General features: G+C 33.2%; 1 protein-coding gene across 1 annotated transcript; it reads left to right on the top strand.

The window, feature by feature from the left end:
- The first annotated feature begins 8,622 nt into the window (after positions 1-8,622).
- On the top strand, positions 8,623-9,411 carry LOC124368179 (WAS/WASL-interacting protein family member 1-like). The gene has a single exon (XM_046825456.1). The coding sequence runs from the start codon at positions 8,623-8,625 to the stop codon at positions 9,409-9,411; it is 789 nt and encodes a 262-aa protein (XP_046681412.1).
- The last annotated feature ends 13,452 nt before the right edge of the window (positions 9,412-22,863 follow it).

Below are 22,863 nucleotides of genomic sequence, written 5' to 3' on the forward strand. Positions count from 1 at the left end.
GCATGCGCACCCTCCACATGTTTCCCAACAGATGAAAGGGGGACCGTTTCGTAAGAGTTACGGCGGGACCAATCTGCCGCACAATATGTTAGGATAAAACAGTTCACGGTCCACTGGCTACAAAGCCGATGGCCGATCGATCCGTTACAAAACGGTTTCCCACAATCCCACTCATGTGGAATACAATCGGGAGCATTCACAGGACACGTGTAGTCTGATGGCCGCGTCACCGTAACCGTATTATGTATTGTTTACGTTCCCTTATCACAAGGATGGACTTCAGTCGCTAAGTTTCTGGGAGAGTGTGATCTTTATGTTTATTAATACTAGCATATACGAGATGAGAAAGAGGAGTGAAAACCATGCAATGCACATTTGTATTTAAAAATTAAAATTAAATGTGATTCCCTCATATAGGTAAGTTTTTATATTCTCGCTCAATAATTATTTAAATTTCATACCATCAATTTTTAAGTAATTGGTAACGAAATCATTATTTTTGATCTTGTTTACTTGTAAGGATTGAAATGTACTATAGGCATTATAAAAATAATATTTTTATTTAAGTAGTTGATGTCCGATAAAGGTAGAAATGCCACATCTCATGTTTGAAAAGCCTTTGCTGAAGTTGTAGGCAAGATTTCAAATCTAGCTCATTTCGTTTTCGAAATATGTATGGACAGTTTGAGAGAAAAAGTATTATAAAAAATTTGAATCGTAAATGACCCATCATAGAACCCATTCCTATTGGAATGAAGTGTAATGCATATTTCCAGCCTACAGGTGAAATCTTCCTTAACATATCTTGCCACATGTCAAATTAGATTATTATATATATATATTATATATATATATATATATATATATATATATATATATATATATATAATTAGGATTATTTATTATACATATATATATATGTGTGTGTGTGTGTGTGTGTGTGTGTGTGTGTGTGTGTGTGTGTGTGTGTGTGTGTGTGTGTGTGTGTGTGTGTGTGTGTGTGTGTGTGTGTGTGTGTGTGTGTGTGTGTGTGTGTGTGTGTGTGTGTGTGTGTGTGTGTGTGTGTAAGAAACACCTCGTTTGCTCATATCAGTGTTTAAATAAGTCTATACATCAAGTCAATATAAATGAAGAATGTGTTTGGATGGTTGGTTTACATTTATCATGTTTAAATCTCTTACGCCTGTATTAAATTTTTTTAACTACTCACGTTGCCATCATGGTTACCGATAATACTAATATACAAATATTCGTAAATTCTCAGCTAAAAGCCATAGAGTGGTATGCACCATCACTGATATCATTATTGCGCATATATAAGTGAAGCTTCATGCACTACCTCGAGTCCATATATACGCCAGTTCGTCTTCGAGATATCGTGCGGACAGCCAGGCAGACGGACAAATATTTAATTTTTCCAGCCCTACGAGTTATAGGCTTCGTTCAAGCTCAGCCAATAAAAATTGGGTATAATTATTCAGTTATAATGCCGAAGTTTAAAGTCCATCGCTTTCCTTATTACATTCAAACTACAATACTAGATACACGTTCTAAAAAATAATGCTGTAATTCAGAATCACTTGAAAAGGTATTCATCTTCACATTGAGTGTGCAGCGTGTATGTGTCTAGTGGACCTGTTTTGTGAAATTAAATGCTTCGTTGTTATGGTAATCATTTGGTATGTACTTGCATATGCTTGAATTGTAAGGTTTTTGACGTAAAACTTGCTTGTTGTCTGTTTAGACTTTGGTGAGTTCATAGCTTCTTTCTGTCTCGATTAAGATTTTTATGCTCGCTTAAACTTATGCCCTAAGGTTTCTGACAATTAAAGAAAAATATATATTTTAATACTCAGAAACTAATGATCGATGTTTGTAATATTCAGCCATGCTTAGCCACCAAACTCCATTCATACAATCCATCATCGATAGTTTTACTTTAAAGAAAAGTTGAAATGTGGATTAGTTCAAATTGTTTAGACGACTTGAAATATGTGGGTTGACTCTTGAACTCCGTACCACTCTCCTTGCGTGGTAGTATACCAAGATTATATCTCAACTTGGAATTAATTATTGTTTTCTACATTTTAGTGTTTCAACCCAGAGATTTATATTATTTATAACCTTAAATTTATTATTTTAAAGAAACACATACATTATTATATATATATATATATATATATATATATATATATATATATATATATATATATATATATATATATATATATTTGATCTGTTACAAAAGAGCCCTACTAGTATCTAATAGTATGTTATAGAAAAAATTACGTTATTACAATATATTTCCAAGACATTTTCTTACATATTTCTCTCCAACATATAAAAGAATGAGTTCCGTGGAGATCGCCCGTGGGGTTGAATATTCACATTGAGTAAAACCTACACAATTTTAAGCTTGTCTGGCGGAGTGAGATGAAAAACTATTGTCTGTCCTACACAGGAAAACTAAAATTTGAAATTAGCAAAGTATTTAAAGCTTAATATAGACAAAATCAGAGAAGCCATTTAGCATGTGATTTGGTGTAGTATTATAAAAACGAGTAGAATCATACAGAATTTATAGTGAAGCCGTAATTAATGAGAGTAATTCATTAGGAAAAACTTGTACACATTAAATTATTTCTCGAGTTTATTTCATGTTTTCGAGACATAATTAACAATGTAAAAGCTACAGAGTGAATAAAATTAAATGTTCAATTCTTTCTATTCTTTTTCAAATAACCATTAACTTAATATTTATCAATTATTACCATTTCATATTACACTGACAAAATTATAATAATAATTTTATTTCATTAATAAAAAAACCCCTAGTATATTAGATTTAAAATTTACTGTGAAACTATTTTTATAGACGAAACTATTTCGTAGACCTCTAAGATTTACTGCTCAAATCATAAAACTTGAAAACTAATTGTAAATAGCCGTAAATACAAAATGATTAAGAACCCCATTCTTTGGGATCCATATATTTAATTAACGAAAAATTTTAGTTAGCATATGTAATTTAGTCTGAAAAATGTAGTGTGTAAGCTTTATCAAGTAAATATTTGTGAATATATTATATTCTAAGAATTAGAGGTTTCAAAAATGTTAACGATATTAAATATTTCTCAATGTGAACAATGTACTCCTTGATATTTTTTCTTATTTTCAAACTTTTAGCAACTATTCAAAACTATTATTTTTTACTGAAAGCTTTTCTAAATTAACAAATACTATGATATTCAAGATATTCTATGCACGACCGAGTTTTAATTGCAGCCACAGCAGCCCTCGCCAACAGAGTCTGATGTCACTTAAGTCAGTGTTGTCATATTGGTAAGCACCAGCTGTTACAGCTACGACATAATAGATTAATATTTGCTATTGATTTATATGATCTATTAAAAACAAAGCAATGAAATTAAACGTTCATATAGTTGTTTCTTGCAACAACTAATGATGTTTCTTTATTGCATCTGATATTGAAACGGATCAGTAATCCCTAATGAAAGTAAAACTGGTAGCAGTGTTTGGCACGGGGTGCACAGACGGAGTTGTAACTCGAACTATTTTTATGAGGGATAATCTAGAGTCATCGTTGCTTAACCGAGTCAAGCTACTATAACTACTACCAGGCTACGCCACCAACGAAAATTTGGGATATTCCATATTTTTAAGTTTGTTTGATTAATTCTCTGATCACGGTAAAGCTATCAAAGTTTCAAATTTATTGAATAATAATCAAGAAAAAATGAATATTTTTGTAGTACATATGTTCTAGTTTACATTTTAGTATTTAATTATAGATAAAATACTTGTTCTCAATACTTAGAAAATATAAAAAATGTTTAAAAATGTAGTATATCCGTTGAACAGTAGCTATCTGACTTTGAAACCTTTGCGATTAATTACTCTAACCACCGCCAGATGTCTCTGCAATTTGTCAGGATTATGGATGGATCAGGAACCGATAATGGAAGTAACTCACTCCACTAGGCCGATTTAAGCGCTGATCTTTCATGTTATATTGTGTTAGATTACTATCACGTCCTATAACTTGGTTAGACAATTACCAAATAACGACAGGTTAAACCTGCTCCCCTTGAACCGTTTTCTCGGACTACTATTTTTCTTGTTTTACTATTTTGCTTTTCTTTTTTTAATATAACACATGTGACAACAATATTGAAACGTCAGGCTAATATTTTAATTTTTGCATTCACAAATAAACAACATTCCAAACAACTCGTTAATAATCGTTTAAATGTGATTCTCTGTTAGTGTTTTAGCACAATTCAATAAGTAACAAGAAAAATAAATACTAATTAATGTTTTTTAAATCACGTATTGTAAATATTAAATCAATTTTCACTTGTTTTAATAACAGTTTTATAACAGATTTCTAAAAATATAAATTTTGGGTGTAGTTTCATTCCTATATAGGCAATATCGGGTTTAAATATTTTATTCTATGGGATTTCGCTGAGAGTTGGTTTAATAGTGTTGTGGGTAACCATGACAACAACAATAAATCGCAGAGGTAAAATATTTGATATGTATTTGACAGGTAATACATATGACATTAAAACAATATTTTATTTTAAAACATATTTAAAACAATAAATTATGTAAAATAGTAACACACAGTATTATAAATATAAGTATCAGGGTCTAAATATTGCGTAATTTTGTAAATAATACATTCAACTCAAATTGACGATATACGAAAAATACATGGGTGTATTTATCTGTTCGCAAGCGTGCTTTTAAGAAAATTTGAGTATATAGAAATATGAACACAAATATCATCATATGTATTTGCGTCCACAGAGAGAGGAGAAAGAAGAAATTAAGAACTTCATACAAACATCTCTACTCATGCATTATTTATAAATATGACTACATATAGCACAGTTCTATAAATTAAGTAAATAATTAAAAAACATTTTTAGAGTCACTTAAGTTTAATAATTAGTTCGCAAGCATCCTCTTGGGATGCAATTAGCTAAGCTTTCAGAACTCGTGCTCTTAATTATGAGGATTGTCCGACGACTTCCTTTTATGACGATTTTTAACGTTAAAAACTTAAAGAGCATTTTTCATATACTACATTTTTACAGTTTATTTTAATCTTTAAAATTAATTCATTCTCACTTTACCTAACATTTTCTTATGAGTCGGCTGTACTGGTGATGTGGCCATTTTGTTTATGACCCTTTAAGAATAAGTTTTAGGCGAAATACATTTTACTCTTTTATTTGTAACGTAGTTATGGAAGAAGGCTTATTTCATAGATATGCGTCGTGTGCGTTTAAACGCGTTTTGATTTTGATTTTTCCTATTCAGAACATATCTTGACTGTACTTCATTCAATACCTATATGTTAAAAAGTAAACTTATTCACGAAATTCTATAAAGGATATTAATGTGATTAAAATAACGAAAATAAGAGAAACCATTAAAGAGACTATATCACTGGTTTCCTTGATTTTATTGATGACACGATATCCATTTCGTTGTAAGTTGGACCTTAAAAAATGGATTGAAACTCAATGGAAACAAAACTCACGACGTAGTGATTGGAAACTTTAGACTCTTAAATATCGGTAACTTAACTCATTCTCCTAGACTTTTACATAACAACCAACCTTCATCAAATATTGATAAAGTATCACATCGGACAAAATCTTTGGGTAGGCTAATTAAGTAAATAAACTTGTAATGGAGTTTTTGCTAGCATTCAAATTGCAAAAAATATTTTCTCATCATCTGTCTTTAAACAAGAAGGTTGTTCTAGTTAAAGCTGTAGGTTTTCTTCACTACAGTTACTGCGGCCTCCTTTTAAAAGTTATGAGGTTTTACTTTCAGACATATTACAGCGTGCTAAAACTATTCAAGTCATCTTATACTAAATCTAAAACTCCGGGACCATATTAAAATATTCTGTAATCAAATGTTCCTAATTTTTCACCATTGTATGTGTTTCTATGCAACCCCTTTGCGTAGAACATTGTTCTTTTTGTAAGTTTTTAATGTATTCGCTTTTTGACTATTTAATAGGTGCGTTCGGTTTTGGGTTGGAGTTAAGGACAATGCTTTGGCCTCGTGTATTGGCAACACTTTTCGAGCTTTATATGCTGACGGAAATAGTATGTGTGAGATGGGTGAATTTTAAATTAATTAAATTTAAAGAATATAGGTTATGTATATTTTCTTATTGTTTATTTTATACGATTTTAAATATTAGTTTTATTATGAACTGTAATAAATTACTAGTTATTACTAGGTTTAAGATGAAACTAAGTGGACAGAACCTTATCAATTCTCAAATTTTATATATAATTATGACATTTTTAGTTTTATTATTCATTTTAAAACCATAGTTGTCAATCCACTCTTACTCACACACTTGGGCAGTTACCTCACCGGTTACCTCTTATTACCGTCCATCGCAACGGAGAGTCTGAGAGTGAAATCCTGTTTCCCGCGAGACAAAGTAGACTGAATCCTCTTCCTCAACAAAAACTGTCATACGACTGTGATACGAGTCCGCTTCAGACCGTGAAGAATGCGAATTCGCCGTGACAACGTTGTTTCTCTACCGAGATTGTTGCATGTAACACTCCGCGATTGTAACACAACTGTATTTCATAACACGGAACACTGCTAGTGCTTTAATTACACGCATTGTTTCAATGATTAGAGTGACATAACGTAACAGTGATTATTGCAGTCGGCAAATTGGGTTGTCACGTTTTATGAGCACTGCATGCATTTGGCGGGAACTTAATTAGAGCGGAACTGCAGATATCACGTGAAACGTTTATTACCGTAAACCAGTTATTGCTAATTGAATTATATCGCTGTGGCAATTGAACTATTAAATCCATAATAACACGGACTCAAAAATAGATCTGATTTAAATCTCTCGTTACACTTTATAAACACAGTTTATTGCATAAAATGTGTCTTTCTGACATTAGATCAATATACAGGGTAAGCTTCTGGACTTCTCTTTGACCTTTGCGTAAAAATTATTCTGCGAATTAAATGAAATATATTTCACATTACAAAAACGAGTGCTATTGTCCGTTATTTTGTCAACCACATATACATTATTTGCTAGAAACTTAAATGTAGACCGAACAGATCGCATTTCCAAATTGTAATTTTCCATTTTTTTATAGCTTATGCATACAAGTTTACTTCATTTAAATGGTTTTAGTTTTAGTAGTTAACATCAAGTTCTAAATGGTAAAAATTAAATATTACGAGAAAACCTAGTAGAAAATATACATTGCAATTAAACAAGCTTTATGAGTTCATGCAAAGTACATGCTCCATATACAAGATTTGCAGTATTCCATGCAGTTTAAATGCTTAAAAGCAGATAAATGTAATTAGTTTAACTAACGTTTGATCTCACAAAACTATGTTGCGTACGTAAGCGTTTACTTTTCAAAGAATGGCAATGAACAGTTTAATAAATGTTTAAAATACCCCTCTAAGGTTGTCTTTACAAATTTTACCAATCTGATTTGTTGAAGTACTAGTGTGTACCGGATCTTAATGTACAATAGAAGTACTGAAAACTAATTTACACTATAAAGTTAATTAATTCTTGTAAAAACATTGTCATACAATGTTGAAAACCACTTACACTACAAAAATATTTTCTTTATTAATTTTATAATTTTCTCAATTTCATTTACTTCTATAAAATATTTGTGCCCTATTTAAAAGCAATTCTGCTGTAGGTTTGGTCTTAATCTTCCAATTTGCAACCTTCTTTATACATTTCTTCTGTAAACATTTTATGACGAAATCTTATGAATTTAAGACTTCTTTTTCACCATTTAATATTTGGTATGAAGAATTTTGTAGACTTTCCACGGTGGAGTTTTAATAGGAATAATGTAATTTCCTGTTTAGATTCCTTTAAATTATGTATACACGCTTTTACTGATATGTATACTCTTACACTAAGATATTGCTTTTATTCTAGTGTGGTATAGGCATTTTAATTACTAAGTTCAAACTATGAAGGAATTATGTATAGGTAAAACTTTAAAAAGACAAAAAGTTATTGACACGTTTCAACGTGTAGGAATTTTAAAACAGCGAAGAGTTATTTATATTAACTTGCAATAACTATGGTCTCGAGTGACAGTCGATTTTTAACAGCAACAAATTGCGGCTTTCCCGAGATAACACTTTTCGTTGATGGTTTGAAATATTCTTGGGCTGGTTGGTGTAGATGTAGTAATAGATTTTATACTTCCTGTTCTTTCCGTTCGTTGAAATGCAGAACAGATACAAAGTTGTGTTTAAACAATAATTTTACGAATCTCCTATGGCAGTACAAATAATGCAGGTACTTTGATTGAATTGAAATTTAATAAAAGATATAACATCCAAAAATAAAAGTTATTAATGTACGCACCGTGAAATAATAATTGTAGTACATCAAAATTTGAAATTTATAAAATTCTGATTTAGATTTCCTGAACGATATACATGATATTTACATATTTGTAACGGATATTGCATTTAGTTGACACCCAGATAATTTAAATAACAGTTTAAAATTTAACACCGTTCACGCTGTTGCAGGTGATGTGGTGCTTGGCACCTCTTGCTATTGCAAGGCCGGAGCCTCCGGTGTACACAGACGACTACAATGACAACAACGACTTCGTGGGAGGCACAGGACACGGAGGAGCAAACACCATCGTCCTCCTAGGAGGCGGTGGCGGTCACGGTGGTGGTGGAGGTGGTGGAGGCCATGGAGGTGGAGGCGGTGGCTACACGACTGGAGGTGGAGGCGGCTACAGCGGCGGAAACGGCGGCGGTGGATTTGGCGGCCACTCCGGTGGAGGAGGTGGAGGCGGCTTCGGTGGTACTGGTGGAGGTTACAGTCAAACTGCTGTCGTCCAGAAACACATCTACGTCCACATACCTCCTCCAGAGACTGAGTACACAGCGCCACAAAAAGTAATTCCTCCACCACCACCGAAAAAGCACTACAAGATTGTCTTCATCAAAGCTCCCTCTGTTCCCACCCAGTCGGCTCCAGTGCTTCCTGCCCCTCAGCAAGACCAAGAAAAAACTCTTATCTACGTCCTTCACAAACATCCAGCCGACCAACCCCCCATAGTGATACCCACCCCTCAGCCCACCCCTCCCTCAAAACCAGAAGTTTACTTCATCCGGTATAAAACCCACAAAGAAATCTCTGCAGGTCCAACTGTTGGTCCGTACATCTCCAGCACGACTCTGGGTCCTCACTTCTCCAGCAGTACATTCTCTCCAGTCTCCAGCACCTTGGGGCATGTCGGCTCCTCCTCCGTCAGCATCGTGCCTCGGCCCAGTCCCTCATACAGTACTACGGCTTCCTACCATTGACCTTGATCTCACGGCCAAAGAACATTTGTCATAGTTTCTTCCCAAGTTTTTGTACATATCGCTGTAGAGCGTTTTTTCAATAAAATGTTTTTATAAAATCAATTACGCATGGTAAATATTGATTTTCATATCAAAACCCTGTATGAAGTAAACAATTTTCCAGTTTATACAAACAGTATAAAAATATGTGCTTGAAATATTTCCGCTACCTATAATAACAATGTATTAATTTTTTAAGAAAAACTATGTATTATGTGTTTTTTTAGGAGAATTGCATACAATTTTACGCATTTTCAACATGCAAACCTGCTACCAAACATAATTTTATAAATAAAATTCTACCTTTCACCAGTATTTAGTTTGCGTACTTAACTGACAGGAGTGTCCAGATTAATGTTTGAAATAGAATAGGCTTAAATGAACCAGAAGGATTATAATATTTGTGTTTTTAGAACCTAGTTGAATGCACACGATTTTGGCGATCCCTGCGAACGATTATGAACATGAATAACGATTGCAGAATAAATATGACTAATAAAAGAAATAAGGCATATAATAAAAAGCTCCTGATGTATACAAAAATTTATTAGGTTTCATTAAACTGTAAGATGCCCGCAAAATGCCTACTGCTGAAGAAACGAATGTAGGGAAAAGCCTTCGTAGCTTTTAGGGGAAATGGATAAGAACGGAGAATTTCTGCAGTTTTCTCAAACCCGCAGGACATCCTAACTAAACCTATGACATTTCAATAGGTGGCGGATCGATATACACAAACAGCTTCAAATAATCTTATCCTTTCTGGTACACGAAATTCCCACTCCTGGTAATAATAGAATAGGAAATCTAATCTATATAATGATGTTTTTCTGCAGTAATTATTTTTAAATAAGAGCCAGTTGATGTTTCTTAATTTTTTTAAATATTTATTAAATAATAATATAAAGAATACGAAATCAATATCGGTTTTTATGGTGTACATTTAAAGCGTACATAAGTAGGCATGGAAGCTTATAATTTCTTTCCTTCAGTACAGTATATTTAGAAATCGTTACTTTTTAGAGATAGAATGATGTCAATACAGCACAAAGTTCCATATGTAGGTTATCACTATACATATTATTTTAACACGTTGCTAACAATTCCGTTGGAAATATAATGAGGTTGACTGCGTTCCACGTATATTCTTACTTAAGTAAACTGTGGAGTTTTGTTCATTAAATCTCTCCTAGTTCGTTACATTAGTTTCTAATTTTGAGGTTAGAATGGAGAACACTCCGATTACACATTTTATAAACTGTTATCAAGAGAGACACTATTATTCTCACAATATCGCAAAATTTTTATAAAATCGTCGAAAGATTACTTAAAATTTGTTGGGTTTAGATTATGAAAATGATATTATGAGCTAATTTAATTACAGTTAGACAATTAAATATAAATGGTTTGGTTACAAAGAGTAATTTTTATCTTAAGAAAGAAGAATGAGAGGAACGATTAACTCCCGGCGCGACATGGCGGGAAGCCTCCTCGGCTGTAATCAAGTCATCTCCCGCCAAAAGCTCCCTCCAAATACCCCTCGACATTTATCTGTGTCAGCTTCTCATTGTTTTAATTGAATTAAGTGAAGATTGCTGTAATAGATAAGCCACTGCAACATCGTGTTTCATAGCATTGCCTTATCTCACGCTTCGGTGATTCATTTCCAACCAATAGAATTTGCTACTAAGTATGCAAATGAATAATATGTAAATTGTACAAGCGTCAGCTCTTGTGCTGCTTAAACAGTTCACCATTGTGGAATATTCAAAATAACGTATAAATCTTCTAGAGTAATGACTATGTTTTTCCCCATCTGATTTCATTAAAAACCGTGTAGTCCCATGTACCAGGAAAATGTGCTGGTAAACTTTACATTACGTGACCCTGCGTCGTCACATACCATTCACCACAATTCCTGAATGCATTACAGACCACTTTCTTTATAGCTTTCCCTTTTGGTTTATTCTTGTTTTTAAAGCCGTCCGATCCCTCCTCCCAAATAATATTAACATTCGTAGTTTGAATTTACATGTCCTTCAACATTTTATTTTCTTTCAACGAAAGAAATGTAAACTTCAGTGACAGTATTTATTCTACCTTCATTTTTCCTTACTCTTCTTCTAAGTATCCCACAGTGTCTCTTATGTTTTTCATTAAAAAAAATAATTCAGATAGAACTATAGAATATACTGCTCTTCATTTACTTTTAATAAAACACATTAAGGTACGATTTTAAGATCAACGTAAATGCGCTTTCTAGAGAAATTGAGATCACTGAGAATAACACTAGTGCAAACCCAGACATGTCTTAAAATCATAAAAAGTCACTTCAGTGAAAAACCGTCTAATGATTACCAAAGCGTGCAATTTTTATTTACAAACACGTTTTTACCTCAACTCAGATAATTTCACTGATGATTTTAATTCACAACTGTCCCGAACTTGGGCAGTATGTAGTACTAGTTCACCGAAGGGAACCGCCACGCTACATAAACTCTACGTTGCGCTGCTGCATTGAGATTAGGCGTAACTAACACTAGGTGCGGGGTCACTGTGTGCAACCGTTGCGTTATAAATAGGTAACCTTGCGCCATAGCAGGCGCAGTGTTGAGATGAACATTTCACAAATGTAGATATTTCACTTCTGGAAAAAAAAACATCGTCATATTTGTCCATTAAGTATTTTGTTCCCATCTTAAATATCCAAAGACTAGAGTCTCATTATTCCTAGATTTCGGAGATCAGAAGAACCACGGCACCTCTAATTCTAGCTCTCCAGTTCGCAAATTCGATCTCCAAGAATATAAAGCGCCTGAGATGTACATTATATTAGCTTGAAACACAGGTAATTTGACTGCTACAGATCACAATCTTTCACAAGCAAAAGGACATGGATAAAGAAAAATTCACTTCAATATGGCATATTGAAGAAACATAAATAGGTAGCCAACACTAGTAAACAAATACAAAAGGAAATTTACCAGTCATAAACTGTAAGTAAATTGTAAGTAATTCAAACAAATAATGAGTAACGCTTCTTATACTGGGATATGATCCCGCAGTCTGAATGGAAAGACCAATCTTCTTATAAGTCTTATTCACCTGTTCTTTTTGGCTGCTGGCCTGTCCTAGGATCTTATGAAACCGTATAAATCGATACAGTACAAGATACTGACAAAAGGTGGTATGGATACATACACAATTTGAACCTTCACAATCTGTAACCCAGATGCGAAGTTCAACGCCATAGACGATGTCACAATCACGTTACTCATTCAACCAACACAGCACATAATTGCTATCGCCCATGGGCTACAAACACCGATAATCACTTCCCGACCTTTAACCCGGAAAGACCTGCTGTACTGAAGAAAGACTCAAACATATAACGATAGGATCAAATTCCTAGATGTTGTTTATTAATAACTTACTATTACAATAAGTAAATATTAAAAGACCGGTAAAAAACGTAAAATTGTTCCAAAATATATCATGTCAAAATATTCGAATTATCAAAGTTTGCTTGTACATGCCAAACGTTTTGCTCCTGAAATTTCGGAGTAAGCCAAGAGCAAGAGTTTGAAATGTTGCCACCAAGACAATACAATTTGTCACCTCCTGTGTTGTGCTTTCAGCCTTGTCTCAGGTCTAAACTCTGAGAGTAGTGCACTTAGCCTCAGTTGCACCTCTGGTTTCTGGATTCTTATGCAAATTAAAGCAATAGAAATAATCCATGGTCTCCAATAAACTGTAATTTCTCTAGAAGCATAATATTATTGTTTAATCAAATTAAATATTATACTTATTAAACTAATAGTACCATATAAGAAGTTATCATTTTTTTATAGTAGACAAATGAATTATTGTATTAAATATTTTAACTTAAGCTTGTAAAACTAAAATATATAGTAGCTGATCTCGTAACTATTAGGTTTCATATTACGTAATTCTCTACTACTTTAAAGATTCTGAAATATTTCTAAAGTATAAAGATATTGAAAATAACTTCCCTTTATCTTTACCATTATTGCCACTAAAGTCCATTCCAACTAATAATATGTTTTTTGTGCTAACTTACATAAAATGGGGAGTTTTTTTTTATTATTTAAATAGTTTTAAATATTGTTACAACGAATTGGTTTGTTTTACTTTATTACTCGTCCAAGAAATACCAGAAAATAACTGTGCAATAAAATTAAGTTTTATTTACCTACACGAGATATAAAATATAATTAATCTGACCCTTTAACACCTTACGTTTATATTGTAGTATTTATTATTTAAAAAGGTTCACATCATCAAATTATGAATACTAATTAACCAAAAATTGTATGCTTTTATGAAACGTGATCAATTGATAGGTATTGTTGTTAGTAATTCTCTTACGTTATTAAAAACAATGAGAGTCAGCAAAATCTTAAATAGATCCACTGTATAAAACAAAATCTTGAGGACGTAAGAATGAAGTTAGCTGGAAAATTCAGATGTCACAGATGAACTCATTCTAAAAATATCCTGGATCCACTTATTCAGGTATGCTTACTAACTCTCAACCAAACCCTTAAATGGACTAACACCAATATCTAACTCAGTAGTGTTACTTAGAAACTGAATTTCTTTAAGTATGTTAAATCCGAAAATTATTTAGTTCTCACGAAAATCTGCTGGTAACATGTATTCTGTGGAAATGCACCCACATTGAACTCAATGTAGCCTATGTAGGGATAAAGCTTAGTGAAAATTGTCGTCGATATTGTTATTTATTTTTAAAATACCATGCGGACAAACAGGCAGACAGAATTAAGTCTCTGAAGCTACTCGAGCAATAATCTTTACTAACGGTCCAGCAGTTACTTTATAGTTGTGTATTAGAAGTATTTATATCAAAATCATACCCTTGGTAACGTAAGGTAGCGTCACATGCAATGTGTCCAGGAAGGACATGAATATATATTTGATATATATATATATATATATATATATATATATATATATATATATATATATATATATATATATATATATATATATATATATATATACTATATATCATGAAATTTGTTTAACAAGGTTGAAAGAAGGTTTGTTTGAGAAACGCTTCAAAACTAAAAGTAGTGTTTTTTAGTTGAAATAAATTTAAACACAATAAAGGGATTAATGGGATTCTCGTTAACAGAAACGTTCCGGCAACCTTTAAATCAACTGTTTACTGTTGAGAGCTCTGAAAGGTTTTGGATAGTGGTCAAGCGTTCAGTCACTTCAGTAAAGTTCGCTTCACTGTCTTGTAAGTGGAAAGTTTATAGTTACGGGTTACCATTCTTAGACTCTAGTTTACTGACAAAGACTCTGATTACAAGTATATAATACAAGATAACAATAATCTCCACGTCACTGTGGCTTTACTGAGGTTCTACGCAACATTTAATATCTGCAAGTTAGATATGTCACATGTCAAATTATACACAGTACAGTACTCAGTTTTAATAAAAATCTATTTATTCCTTGATTCATTATTATCGTCATAGCTATCCAAAATACGATTTAAAACGGTCCACTAACGTTCAGCTAAATCCTATATAATAACATATAAAATCTTCGAATTAAATTATGCATTTGTTAAAATTAAGTTCCATTAACATTTCAAGTCATTAAGTCAATTCGTTCTCAAAGTATCGTGTGGATAGTCAGAGAGGTAGCCTAAATGGTAGGCAACAGAAATTAATGAACCACCCTCTTCGCTAACGCTAAAAATCCATAACAATAAATCTGAAAAATTAAAAAAATATTCCCAGACTATCCGACCTGAGTGCAACGGCAAACTGTATACAACTGCATCCATGAAAGAGACAACGAACATTCTTTATTTTCTCAAGAAAAAATTCCAGTTCACACACTAATGAAACACAAATTACATTAGGATAGAGATTATTGAGTCATATTTTTTCCACGTGACTTATAGTATTACCTAATTCTTTTGTCAGGATTATTTTTCTTTATGCCATGAAAACAGTTTTAATTCATGAATCACAGAAAATTGGATCCCCAATATTCTGATAATAGAACTATTAATTAACCATAAAGCTATTGCCTGTAGATGAACCTTTACTTATACTATTGCATTCCGAAATTCAGATGTTAAAAATTTTCTATAGCAAGTGTATTTAGCGAGTTTTTTTTTAACAGTGCAAGTGGAAGAATGTGTAATCTACAATAATTTTGGATCATAGAAAAGGACGTGAAATTTTGACACCAAACACGTTTTGAGATTAAATTCTTTAATACGAAGTCAATTGTTATAATTACATTTATGCCCCGTTTATAATGTAGCATTATAAGTAGTTTTTAAATGTTTGAGTTCAATATTCTTTTTTTTTAATTATATCAATTTATTGTAAAATTTAAATGAAGAATAAAACACTAACTGCTCATAGAGTTTTAACCGATTAACAGGATAGTGTAGTATCTGATTCCTTGAATTTTAAGGGTGAAATACTAGATTTTTATGGAACTTTTCACTATTAGATTTGTAAAAACTTAAAACTTCAAAAATTTACAGAGATGGGAGGGTCAAAATGTTCTTATATATAAAAAATGGTTTACACGACTATCGGGTTGAAGCTTAAACATAATTCTTGTAATTCGTTTTTGCAATTTGAACACATTTTTTAAGTTTAGTGAATTTCCCAAAAATGCCACCCTATATCTCAGATGCAAGAAAACATATGCGGATAATTATCATATAAACGGCCGGAGCGGCAAAATACGAGTTTTGCGTTATTAACTTATTGGAATCGTCCTATAGAACAAAAAAATATAAGGTTTGATGAGGTGGAAATGAGAAATAACGAAGTTCTAGAACATAAAAAATGGAACAACTGTTTACCCGCGGAGCAATATTTCCATGTTGTACATCGACGTCGAGCGTCACGTGACATTTTGTGACCATGATTTAACCTCGTGATGACGTCATCGGATGGGTCGCCATCTTTGCAAACGTAAATGTAAAATAATACTGAAATGAGCAGAATGTTGATAAAAATGAACAATGTTTTTCTTAATTTCGAGCAACAAACTAATTACTTGTTATCGAAATGAGACGTGTGCCTCCGGCCAAAGGTGCTGCCGAAGCCCGCGCTGATGTGCATTAAAGAAAAACATCCCTCGAGATAGTACCTATTAGTAAAATATAAAATTCTAGAGGGGCTGATCAGAAATATAAATTGAAACTTAATGCAAAGGCAATTATGTAAAGTTAAAAAACTTAATAAGTCATGAAAAAAAAACTCAAATATAAATATATAGATGGATATTAACAGAGAACACTTACCATTAGTGTGTTGGCGGATATAGCTGAGCAGCAGCAACAAAAAAGTGGACTTAAAAAAATTCAACATTTAAAACTTCTTTTCTTACTAATTTTTAACAAAAGAAAGTCTCAAGTCTCAGAAAGAAACAAAGTCTCCCGGTTTAAAAAAAAAACACGCGACCGCACGATGAACAAATACACTAATTATTAAAAATTCCATGTTCAGTTAAAAAGGAAATAATTTCGTTTCGGTTAAAACGTAAACTTTTTACATAAGTGCCCTACTAAACACTCCGACACACACAATTCACTAGGGTTGGTCGAACTAGTGAATGGTTGATTTATGATTGTAACGCACTCACTCAATCCAATCTACTGAACGCGATATCTTGTGAAGCACTGACTCTGCCCCGGAGAACTCAATCAATCAATCAATCATTTTTTATTGCAATAGACATGTATAACATGTATAGCAAACGTCACTATAATAACTAAAATTTTGTCCACTCTCCCCACATCAAGATCACACTCATACATACAAATCCGCATTCACTCATCGCACTTCCATTCGCCAATTTCCCCACCTCCTCAGCCAAAGTCAATCTCCCTGTTGGGTGGTCTCCCAGTTAAATGCCAAAAGCTCGGCCACATTGTAAAATGCTTGTGACACTAAAAAGCTTTTCAACCGAGTTTTGACCGCCTGGGGCGATGGTGCATTTTTGATCCCATTGGGCAGCTTGTTGATGAAATCCACACCTGCTTGTGAGGGCAGGTGTTCATAAACCCCCGTTCTGTGTTGTCCAGTTCGGTAGGCTTCCCTGCCTCTGGTCTCATACGAATGAATGTCTCGGCCAGTTGTTAAGGCACACTTAGACATACAAAACAGTGTCGTTTCGCAAATGTAGAGACTAGGCAGAGTCAATAGCTGCAATTTTTTGAAGGTTTCTCGGCAGGACTCTCGAAAATTCAAATGAGCGATTATCCGAACCGCTTGTTTTTGCAGTTTGAACACTCTCATCAACTGGTTGTTTGCACTGGCACCCCACAATACTACTCCGTAGGTAAGGTGGGGGTATATCAAACCATAATATGCCGTCATCAAGACCTGAGTAGGGCAATATTTGGCTAAAGACCTCAAGACATGCCTGAGGACAATTTTTTGCAAACATGGTCGATATGAAAATTCCATGTCAACCCCCGATCGAGGTGTATTCCAAGGAATTTGATACTGTAAACGTCTTCCAGAATGGAATCTGCCAACATGATGGCAGGGTCACACTCTGAGTCTACAGATCGAAGAGATAAGTTCATGGCGTTGGATTTTTGTGTGTTTGTTATGAGATTGAGGCTGTTGAAGTACTGAACACAGTTGTTAATATCAACAAAAGATCGTTCTTCCAACAAAGATTTTGTCTTTTCACTGAAACAGAGAGTCGTTTCATCAGCATACTGCACAATTTTTCCATGTAGTAGTGATGACCCAATGTCATTGACATAAATGAGAAACAAGATTGGGCTGAGGATTGATCCCTGAGGGACTCCATAGTTCAGCTGAATTGGTTGGGAGAGTTGGTCTGAAATTTGGACAACTTGAGTTCTGTTGCTCAGAAATGATCTGAGCCACAAGAGTGGCACGCCTCCGATGCCGTATAATTCCAGTCTCTCGAGCAGCGTTTTGTGGTCAACACAGTCGAATGCCTTAGACAAGTCGAGGAACACACCTAGGGTGGACCTACGATTTTCAAATCCCTCTACAACCAAATCGACCAGACTTGCTACCGCGTCTACTGTCGATTTACCCTTTCTGAACCCGAATTGGTCTTCTGAAAGTAGGTTGTGCATATTCAAATACTGTAGCATTCTTGACAAAAAAATCTTTTCAAAAATTTTGCTCATTACTGGCAAAATTGAGACAGGCCGGTAATTGTTTGTGGAACTGGGGTCGTCCTTTTTTAAAATTGGGTTTACTTTCGGAGTTTAAGGAGTGAGGGAAAAACTCCTTGGTCAAAAGACAAGTTAATTAGAAGGGTTAATGGTCTCAAAATGTGCTTAGAGCATATTTTAAAGAGACGCATTGATATCAAATTGGAATCATTTGAACTTTTGGATGGGAGCTGCTGAATAATTCGTTCGAGCTCTTCTTCAACGACAGGCGCTAAACCCATTGAGGATACAGGACTCTGCCTACGCGTAGGGTTCACTCGGGGCTGTAATGGTCTTGGATTCAGCTCACAAGCAACAGGCGCGAAAAATCTGTTAAACTCATTTGCCACCTCCTTTGCATCATCCACAAGCTTATCCCCAATTTTAATTTTAATTTGTTTATGAGGGTTTTCTTTATTGTTAATGATGCCCCAAACAGTTTTAGAAACATTTTTTGATGACATAATGGATTTAGAGACATCATAGGTTTTCGCTGCAAGGATCACTTTCTTGTAGGTTTTCTTATATTTTTTGAAAAAACACTTAAATTCTTCGTTCGTTGAATTTTTATTGATTTCCGAAAAAAATCTAAGTTTTTCTCTTGAGACCAATATGCCTCTAGTGATCCATTTGGATTTTGTCCTTGTGGGACAAACTCTTAATGTTTTTGTAGGACAGCAAACATTCAGATGGAAGAGAAGGACCTCGTTAACTCAGATAACAGATACGTTATCAGGCTGCTATCAGTCCCGGCCGCAGATAATATTCAAGTAAACAGATTATCCAGACACCACACACGAACTAAACATTAAAACATTAGAAACTTAACCACTTATAAATATACCCCCTAAAATCATGTTATTTGTCATTTGCACCCCCTAGTACTATATATATTTTTTGTTCAGGAGGGTGAGCAGAATACGTTGATAACGTCAAATTCGTGATTTGCCGCTCCGGCCTTTTATCTTATAGTTACCCATATGCGTAGTAGACAGACGTAATAGTATCACGGTTTGATTCAGTGCTAAATGTTATCAAAGCAAAGCAAGCTGTATTTAGTTTTATATTAGTTGCTCTACGTGTTCATTATATTTAAGGAATTTGTAAGAGTCAAAAACCTCAATATCAGGCAAATTAACTTCTGGAATCTAATTGAAAAAAGGCATGAAGTGAATTATTAGGCATTTTATTGTGGAGCATCAGACCGTTAGCGTTAAAACAACTACCCACTTCACATAGGGACATTTGCAAGAAACTTACAATCTCAGCCAAATTATCTCCTTTTACTGTTAAAGTTGTGTCATCTGCAAATAATTTAACGTACGAACAGGTTAGGCTGTATGGAAGGTCATTAATGTAAATAAAAAACAGGAAAGGGCCCAATACTGACCCATGGGGAACTCCACGTGTAATAGTCTTCCAAGTTTAAATGTGGGTTTCCATTGATTCATCTTTGTATGTGACTCTGTTTTATATGAAATAATTATAAGTGAAATTTAATACTGAGTCCAATAAATTGTAACCGCAGTCACCGTGGAAGAATTTTTAATGCAGCCAATTTGATTTTTAAATATCATTTATTATTTTTATTAATGTTTAAAAATACGAATTGTCATTATTTTTTGTAAGATTTTTGATAAAACAGGTAAAATTGATATTTGTATATAGTTGGACATGTCTCTCTTTTGGCCCTTTTTAAATAGTAGTTTTATTATAGAAAGTTTTAGTTCCTCCGGAAAAAATCCCTGTCTGAAAAGATACATTTATTAAACCAGCCAATGGATCATAAATCTCAAAGTAGACTGTTTAATGACAGAGGTTGGAATGTTATCACACTCAACCGAGTTTGTATTAAAAGTTAATTCCGTACAGCATAGATTTATCCAGTATTCAGTAAAAGCTTAGAAAAATATTTTCAAAACAGTATTACTAGCTTTATACAGATTAACTTTAATTTCAGAGAAACCTAGAATATCTTTTAACGTAAGTTGTGGATGTAGCAAACTTATGGACAACATTTTTAATAAAGTCTTAAATATGTGCTTAAAGTACAGTATTCTTTGACCTATCCAAACAGGTAACATGCTTTTGATACCACTATATTTCGCCCATTGGTACAGTTCACAAAGATGAACATGAATTCGTATGGTGTCCCTTAAGGCTCTGTAATTACATTTTTATAACTGCTCCTCTTATATTTTCTAGGCATATCAATATATTTAATTCATTGGTTGGGTTTCTACTTCATCCTAAATAAGGATATCAACGATTCGTATCGTGTTTCTAGTGTTCTTATTTTAAATCTAACAGACGTGTTTCAGGTCTATTACTTATCTTTACCTACATTCATATTGTGCACCGCTCCTACCCAAGCATAACTATTATTAACCTAACTATATAAATTAATACATTAATTTACAAGAACCCCAACAGTGTTTTAATATCTGCATGTATTCACCTTTTACTATTAACTATGATTACTCACGATTGCTATTTTCTTCTTGTCAGCAGTTAGATGATTTTGGTTTTTTTAAATAGAAATGTATAAATTAATTAAACTTTTATAAACAAACTTTTTTAGAGTCAAGTGATATATATTCACAAAACGTACATGGTAAGCGGAACTTGCAAATCTATCTGAATTCTACCTGAAAGATTATATGACTCTTTACATCTTTAAATATAGATAGTTAATTATAATTTATATCGTAGGTTACTTAGACTAGTCATTATTTTCTAATTTGTATTAACAAATATTGACATTCAGGTTAGTATAGCACCAACGCTGATTTAACAGTTAATAACATGAAAGCATTAAAGCATCACACTCTCACATTATTACAACACTTGAACATGAGATAACACTACAGGGGTTCCTTGTATCAATATTATCCCACTGTTTTGTGAGCAGTTCTGTTTGTTGAACGTTACACATCTCGTATTGTATGCAAATTAGTACATCACAAGTTCCTTCTCTTCGCGCTAAATTTCCTCGTATTAAACTGTTTTTAACTGAAACGGTTATACATGAATGTATTTGTAACGTTGTGGTATTATCGCGCCTTTCCAGGATTGCTCACTATCTGGCCTACAATAAATTAGGTTAGATCAGTGAACTTTTCTCCGTACCTACTACACATACATGGTTTTAAATAAGCCTTTAGTTTGGCAGCCAACACTTGGCTTACCAAACACTTGGTCAACTATGGTGACAATCTCAGTAGGCTACTTATATTTTGTTCAAATCTAGAAAAACTTTAAAAACCCTAGCTTGAAGACGGTTTGATAAAACGTACATTGTTCGGAGTGTTCCATTACTCTCTGGACAATGGTATATAATTTTATTGCCTAAGTCAAGATAAACTCATTTTTCCTTATGAACAAGGGTTTCCTATGCGTAGTTTTCCATCCATCTGTTTTAATGTGTTATTTTTTAAGCCACATACAAATAATGAATTAAATCATACCAAACCTTAAACCAAATTTGTTAATACAAAATAATGAGATGGTTCTATGATCTTCAATAATGCAAAAATGACGGCCATTAAACCTTTTTAACTTTTAATATCTTAAACACCAGCAATATCAATCAATAATTGCAGGAATAAATGTTTAGTGTTTTTAGAAACTCTCATGACACCAAAACTTTTTAAATCTAGTAAGAAATAACTGAATTAGAGCAAATTTACTATGACGAGGTGGCCAAAATGGCAGTTCTTTAATATCTTATGCTTTGTGTGCTTTATAAGCAAAGTGATTTAAATAAATATTGATGGTCTAACTTTAAAAGTCAAATATTTGATTTTAAATAACGGGATATAAATTAAAAAAAACTTTAGTTTAATAATTCTTAAGTAAATTTTCTGATTTTTAAGATATTAGGAGTTAAAAGGTTTACGGCCACCATTTTTAAATTATAAAGATAATGTCTTAATATTTTCAATAGGAACTAGACTTTTTATCGTAAAATTTTGACCAAAATTGGTATGCTTTAATTTATTATTTTATGACACCTTTTCTTAAAAAGATAATAGAGACAGACAGATGGGAAAGTAAGCACCTATGCTCATAATGAGGGATGTATTTGTCTAAATATAAGAAATAATGTGAAATACCTTTGTTCAGATATTTAAAAGACAACCCGTATGTTAAAAAGTTAACTATCGGAAAAGGTGCAATTTGTA

The sequence above is a fragment of the Homalodisca vitripennis genome, chromosome 8 (genome assembly GCF_021130785.1).
Source record: "Homalodisca vitripennis isolate AUS2020 chromosome 8, UT_GWSS_2.1, whole genome shotgun sequence".
Taxonomy (NCBI): domain Eukaryota; kingdom Metazoa; phylum Arthropoda; class Insecta; order Hemiptera; family Cicadellidae; genus Homalodisca; species Homalodisca vitripennis.

Excerpts from the sequence above, each read along its gene's own strand:
- LOC124368179 (XM_046825456.1), top strand. The coding sequence starts at position 8,623 with ATGTGGTGCTTGGCACCTCTTGCTATTGCAAGGCCGGAGCCTCCGGTG.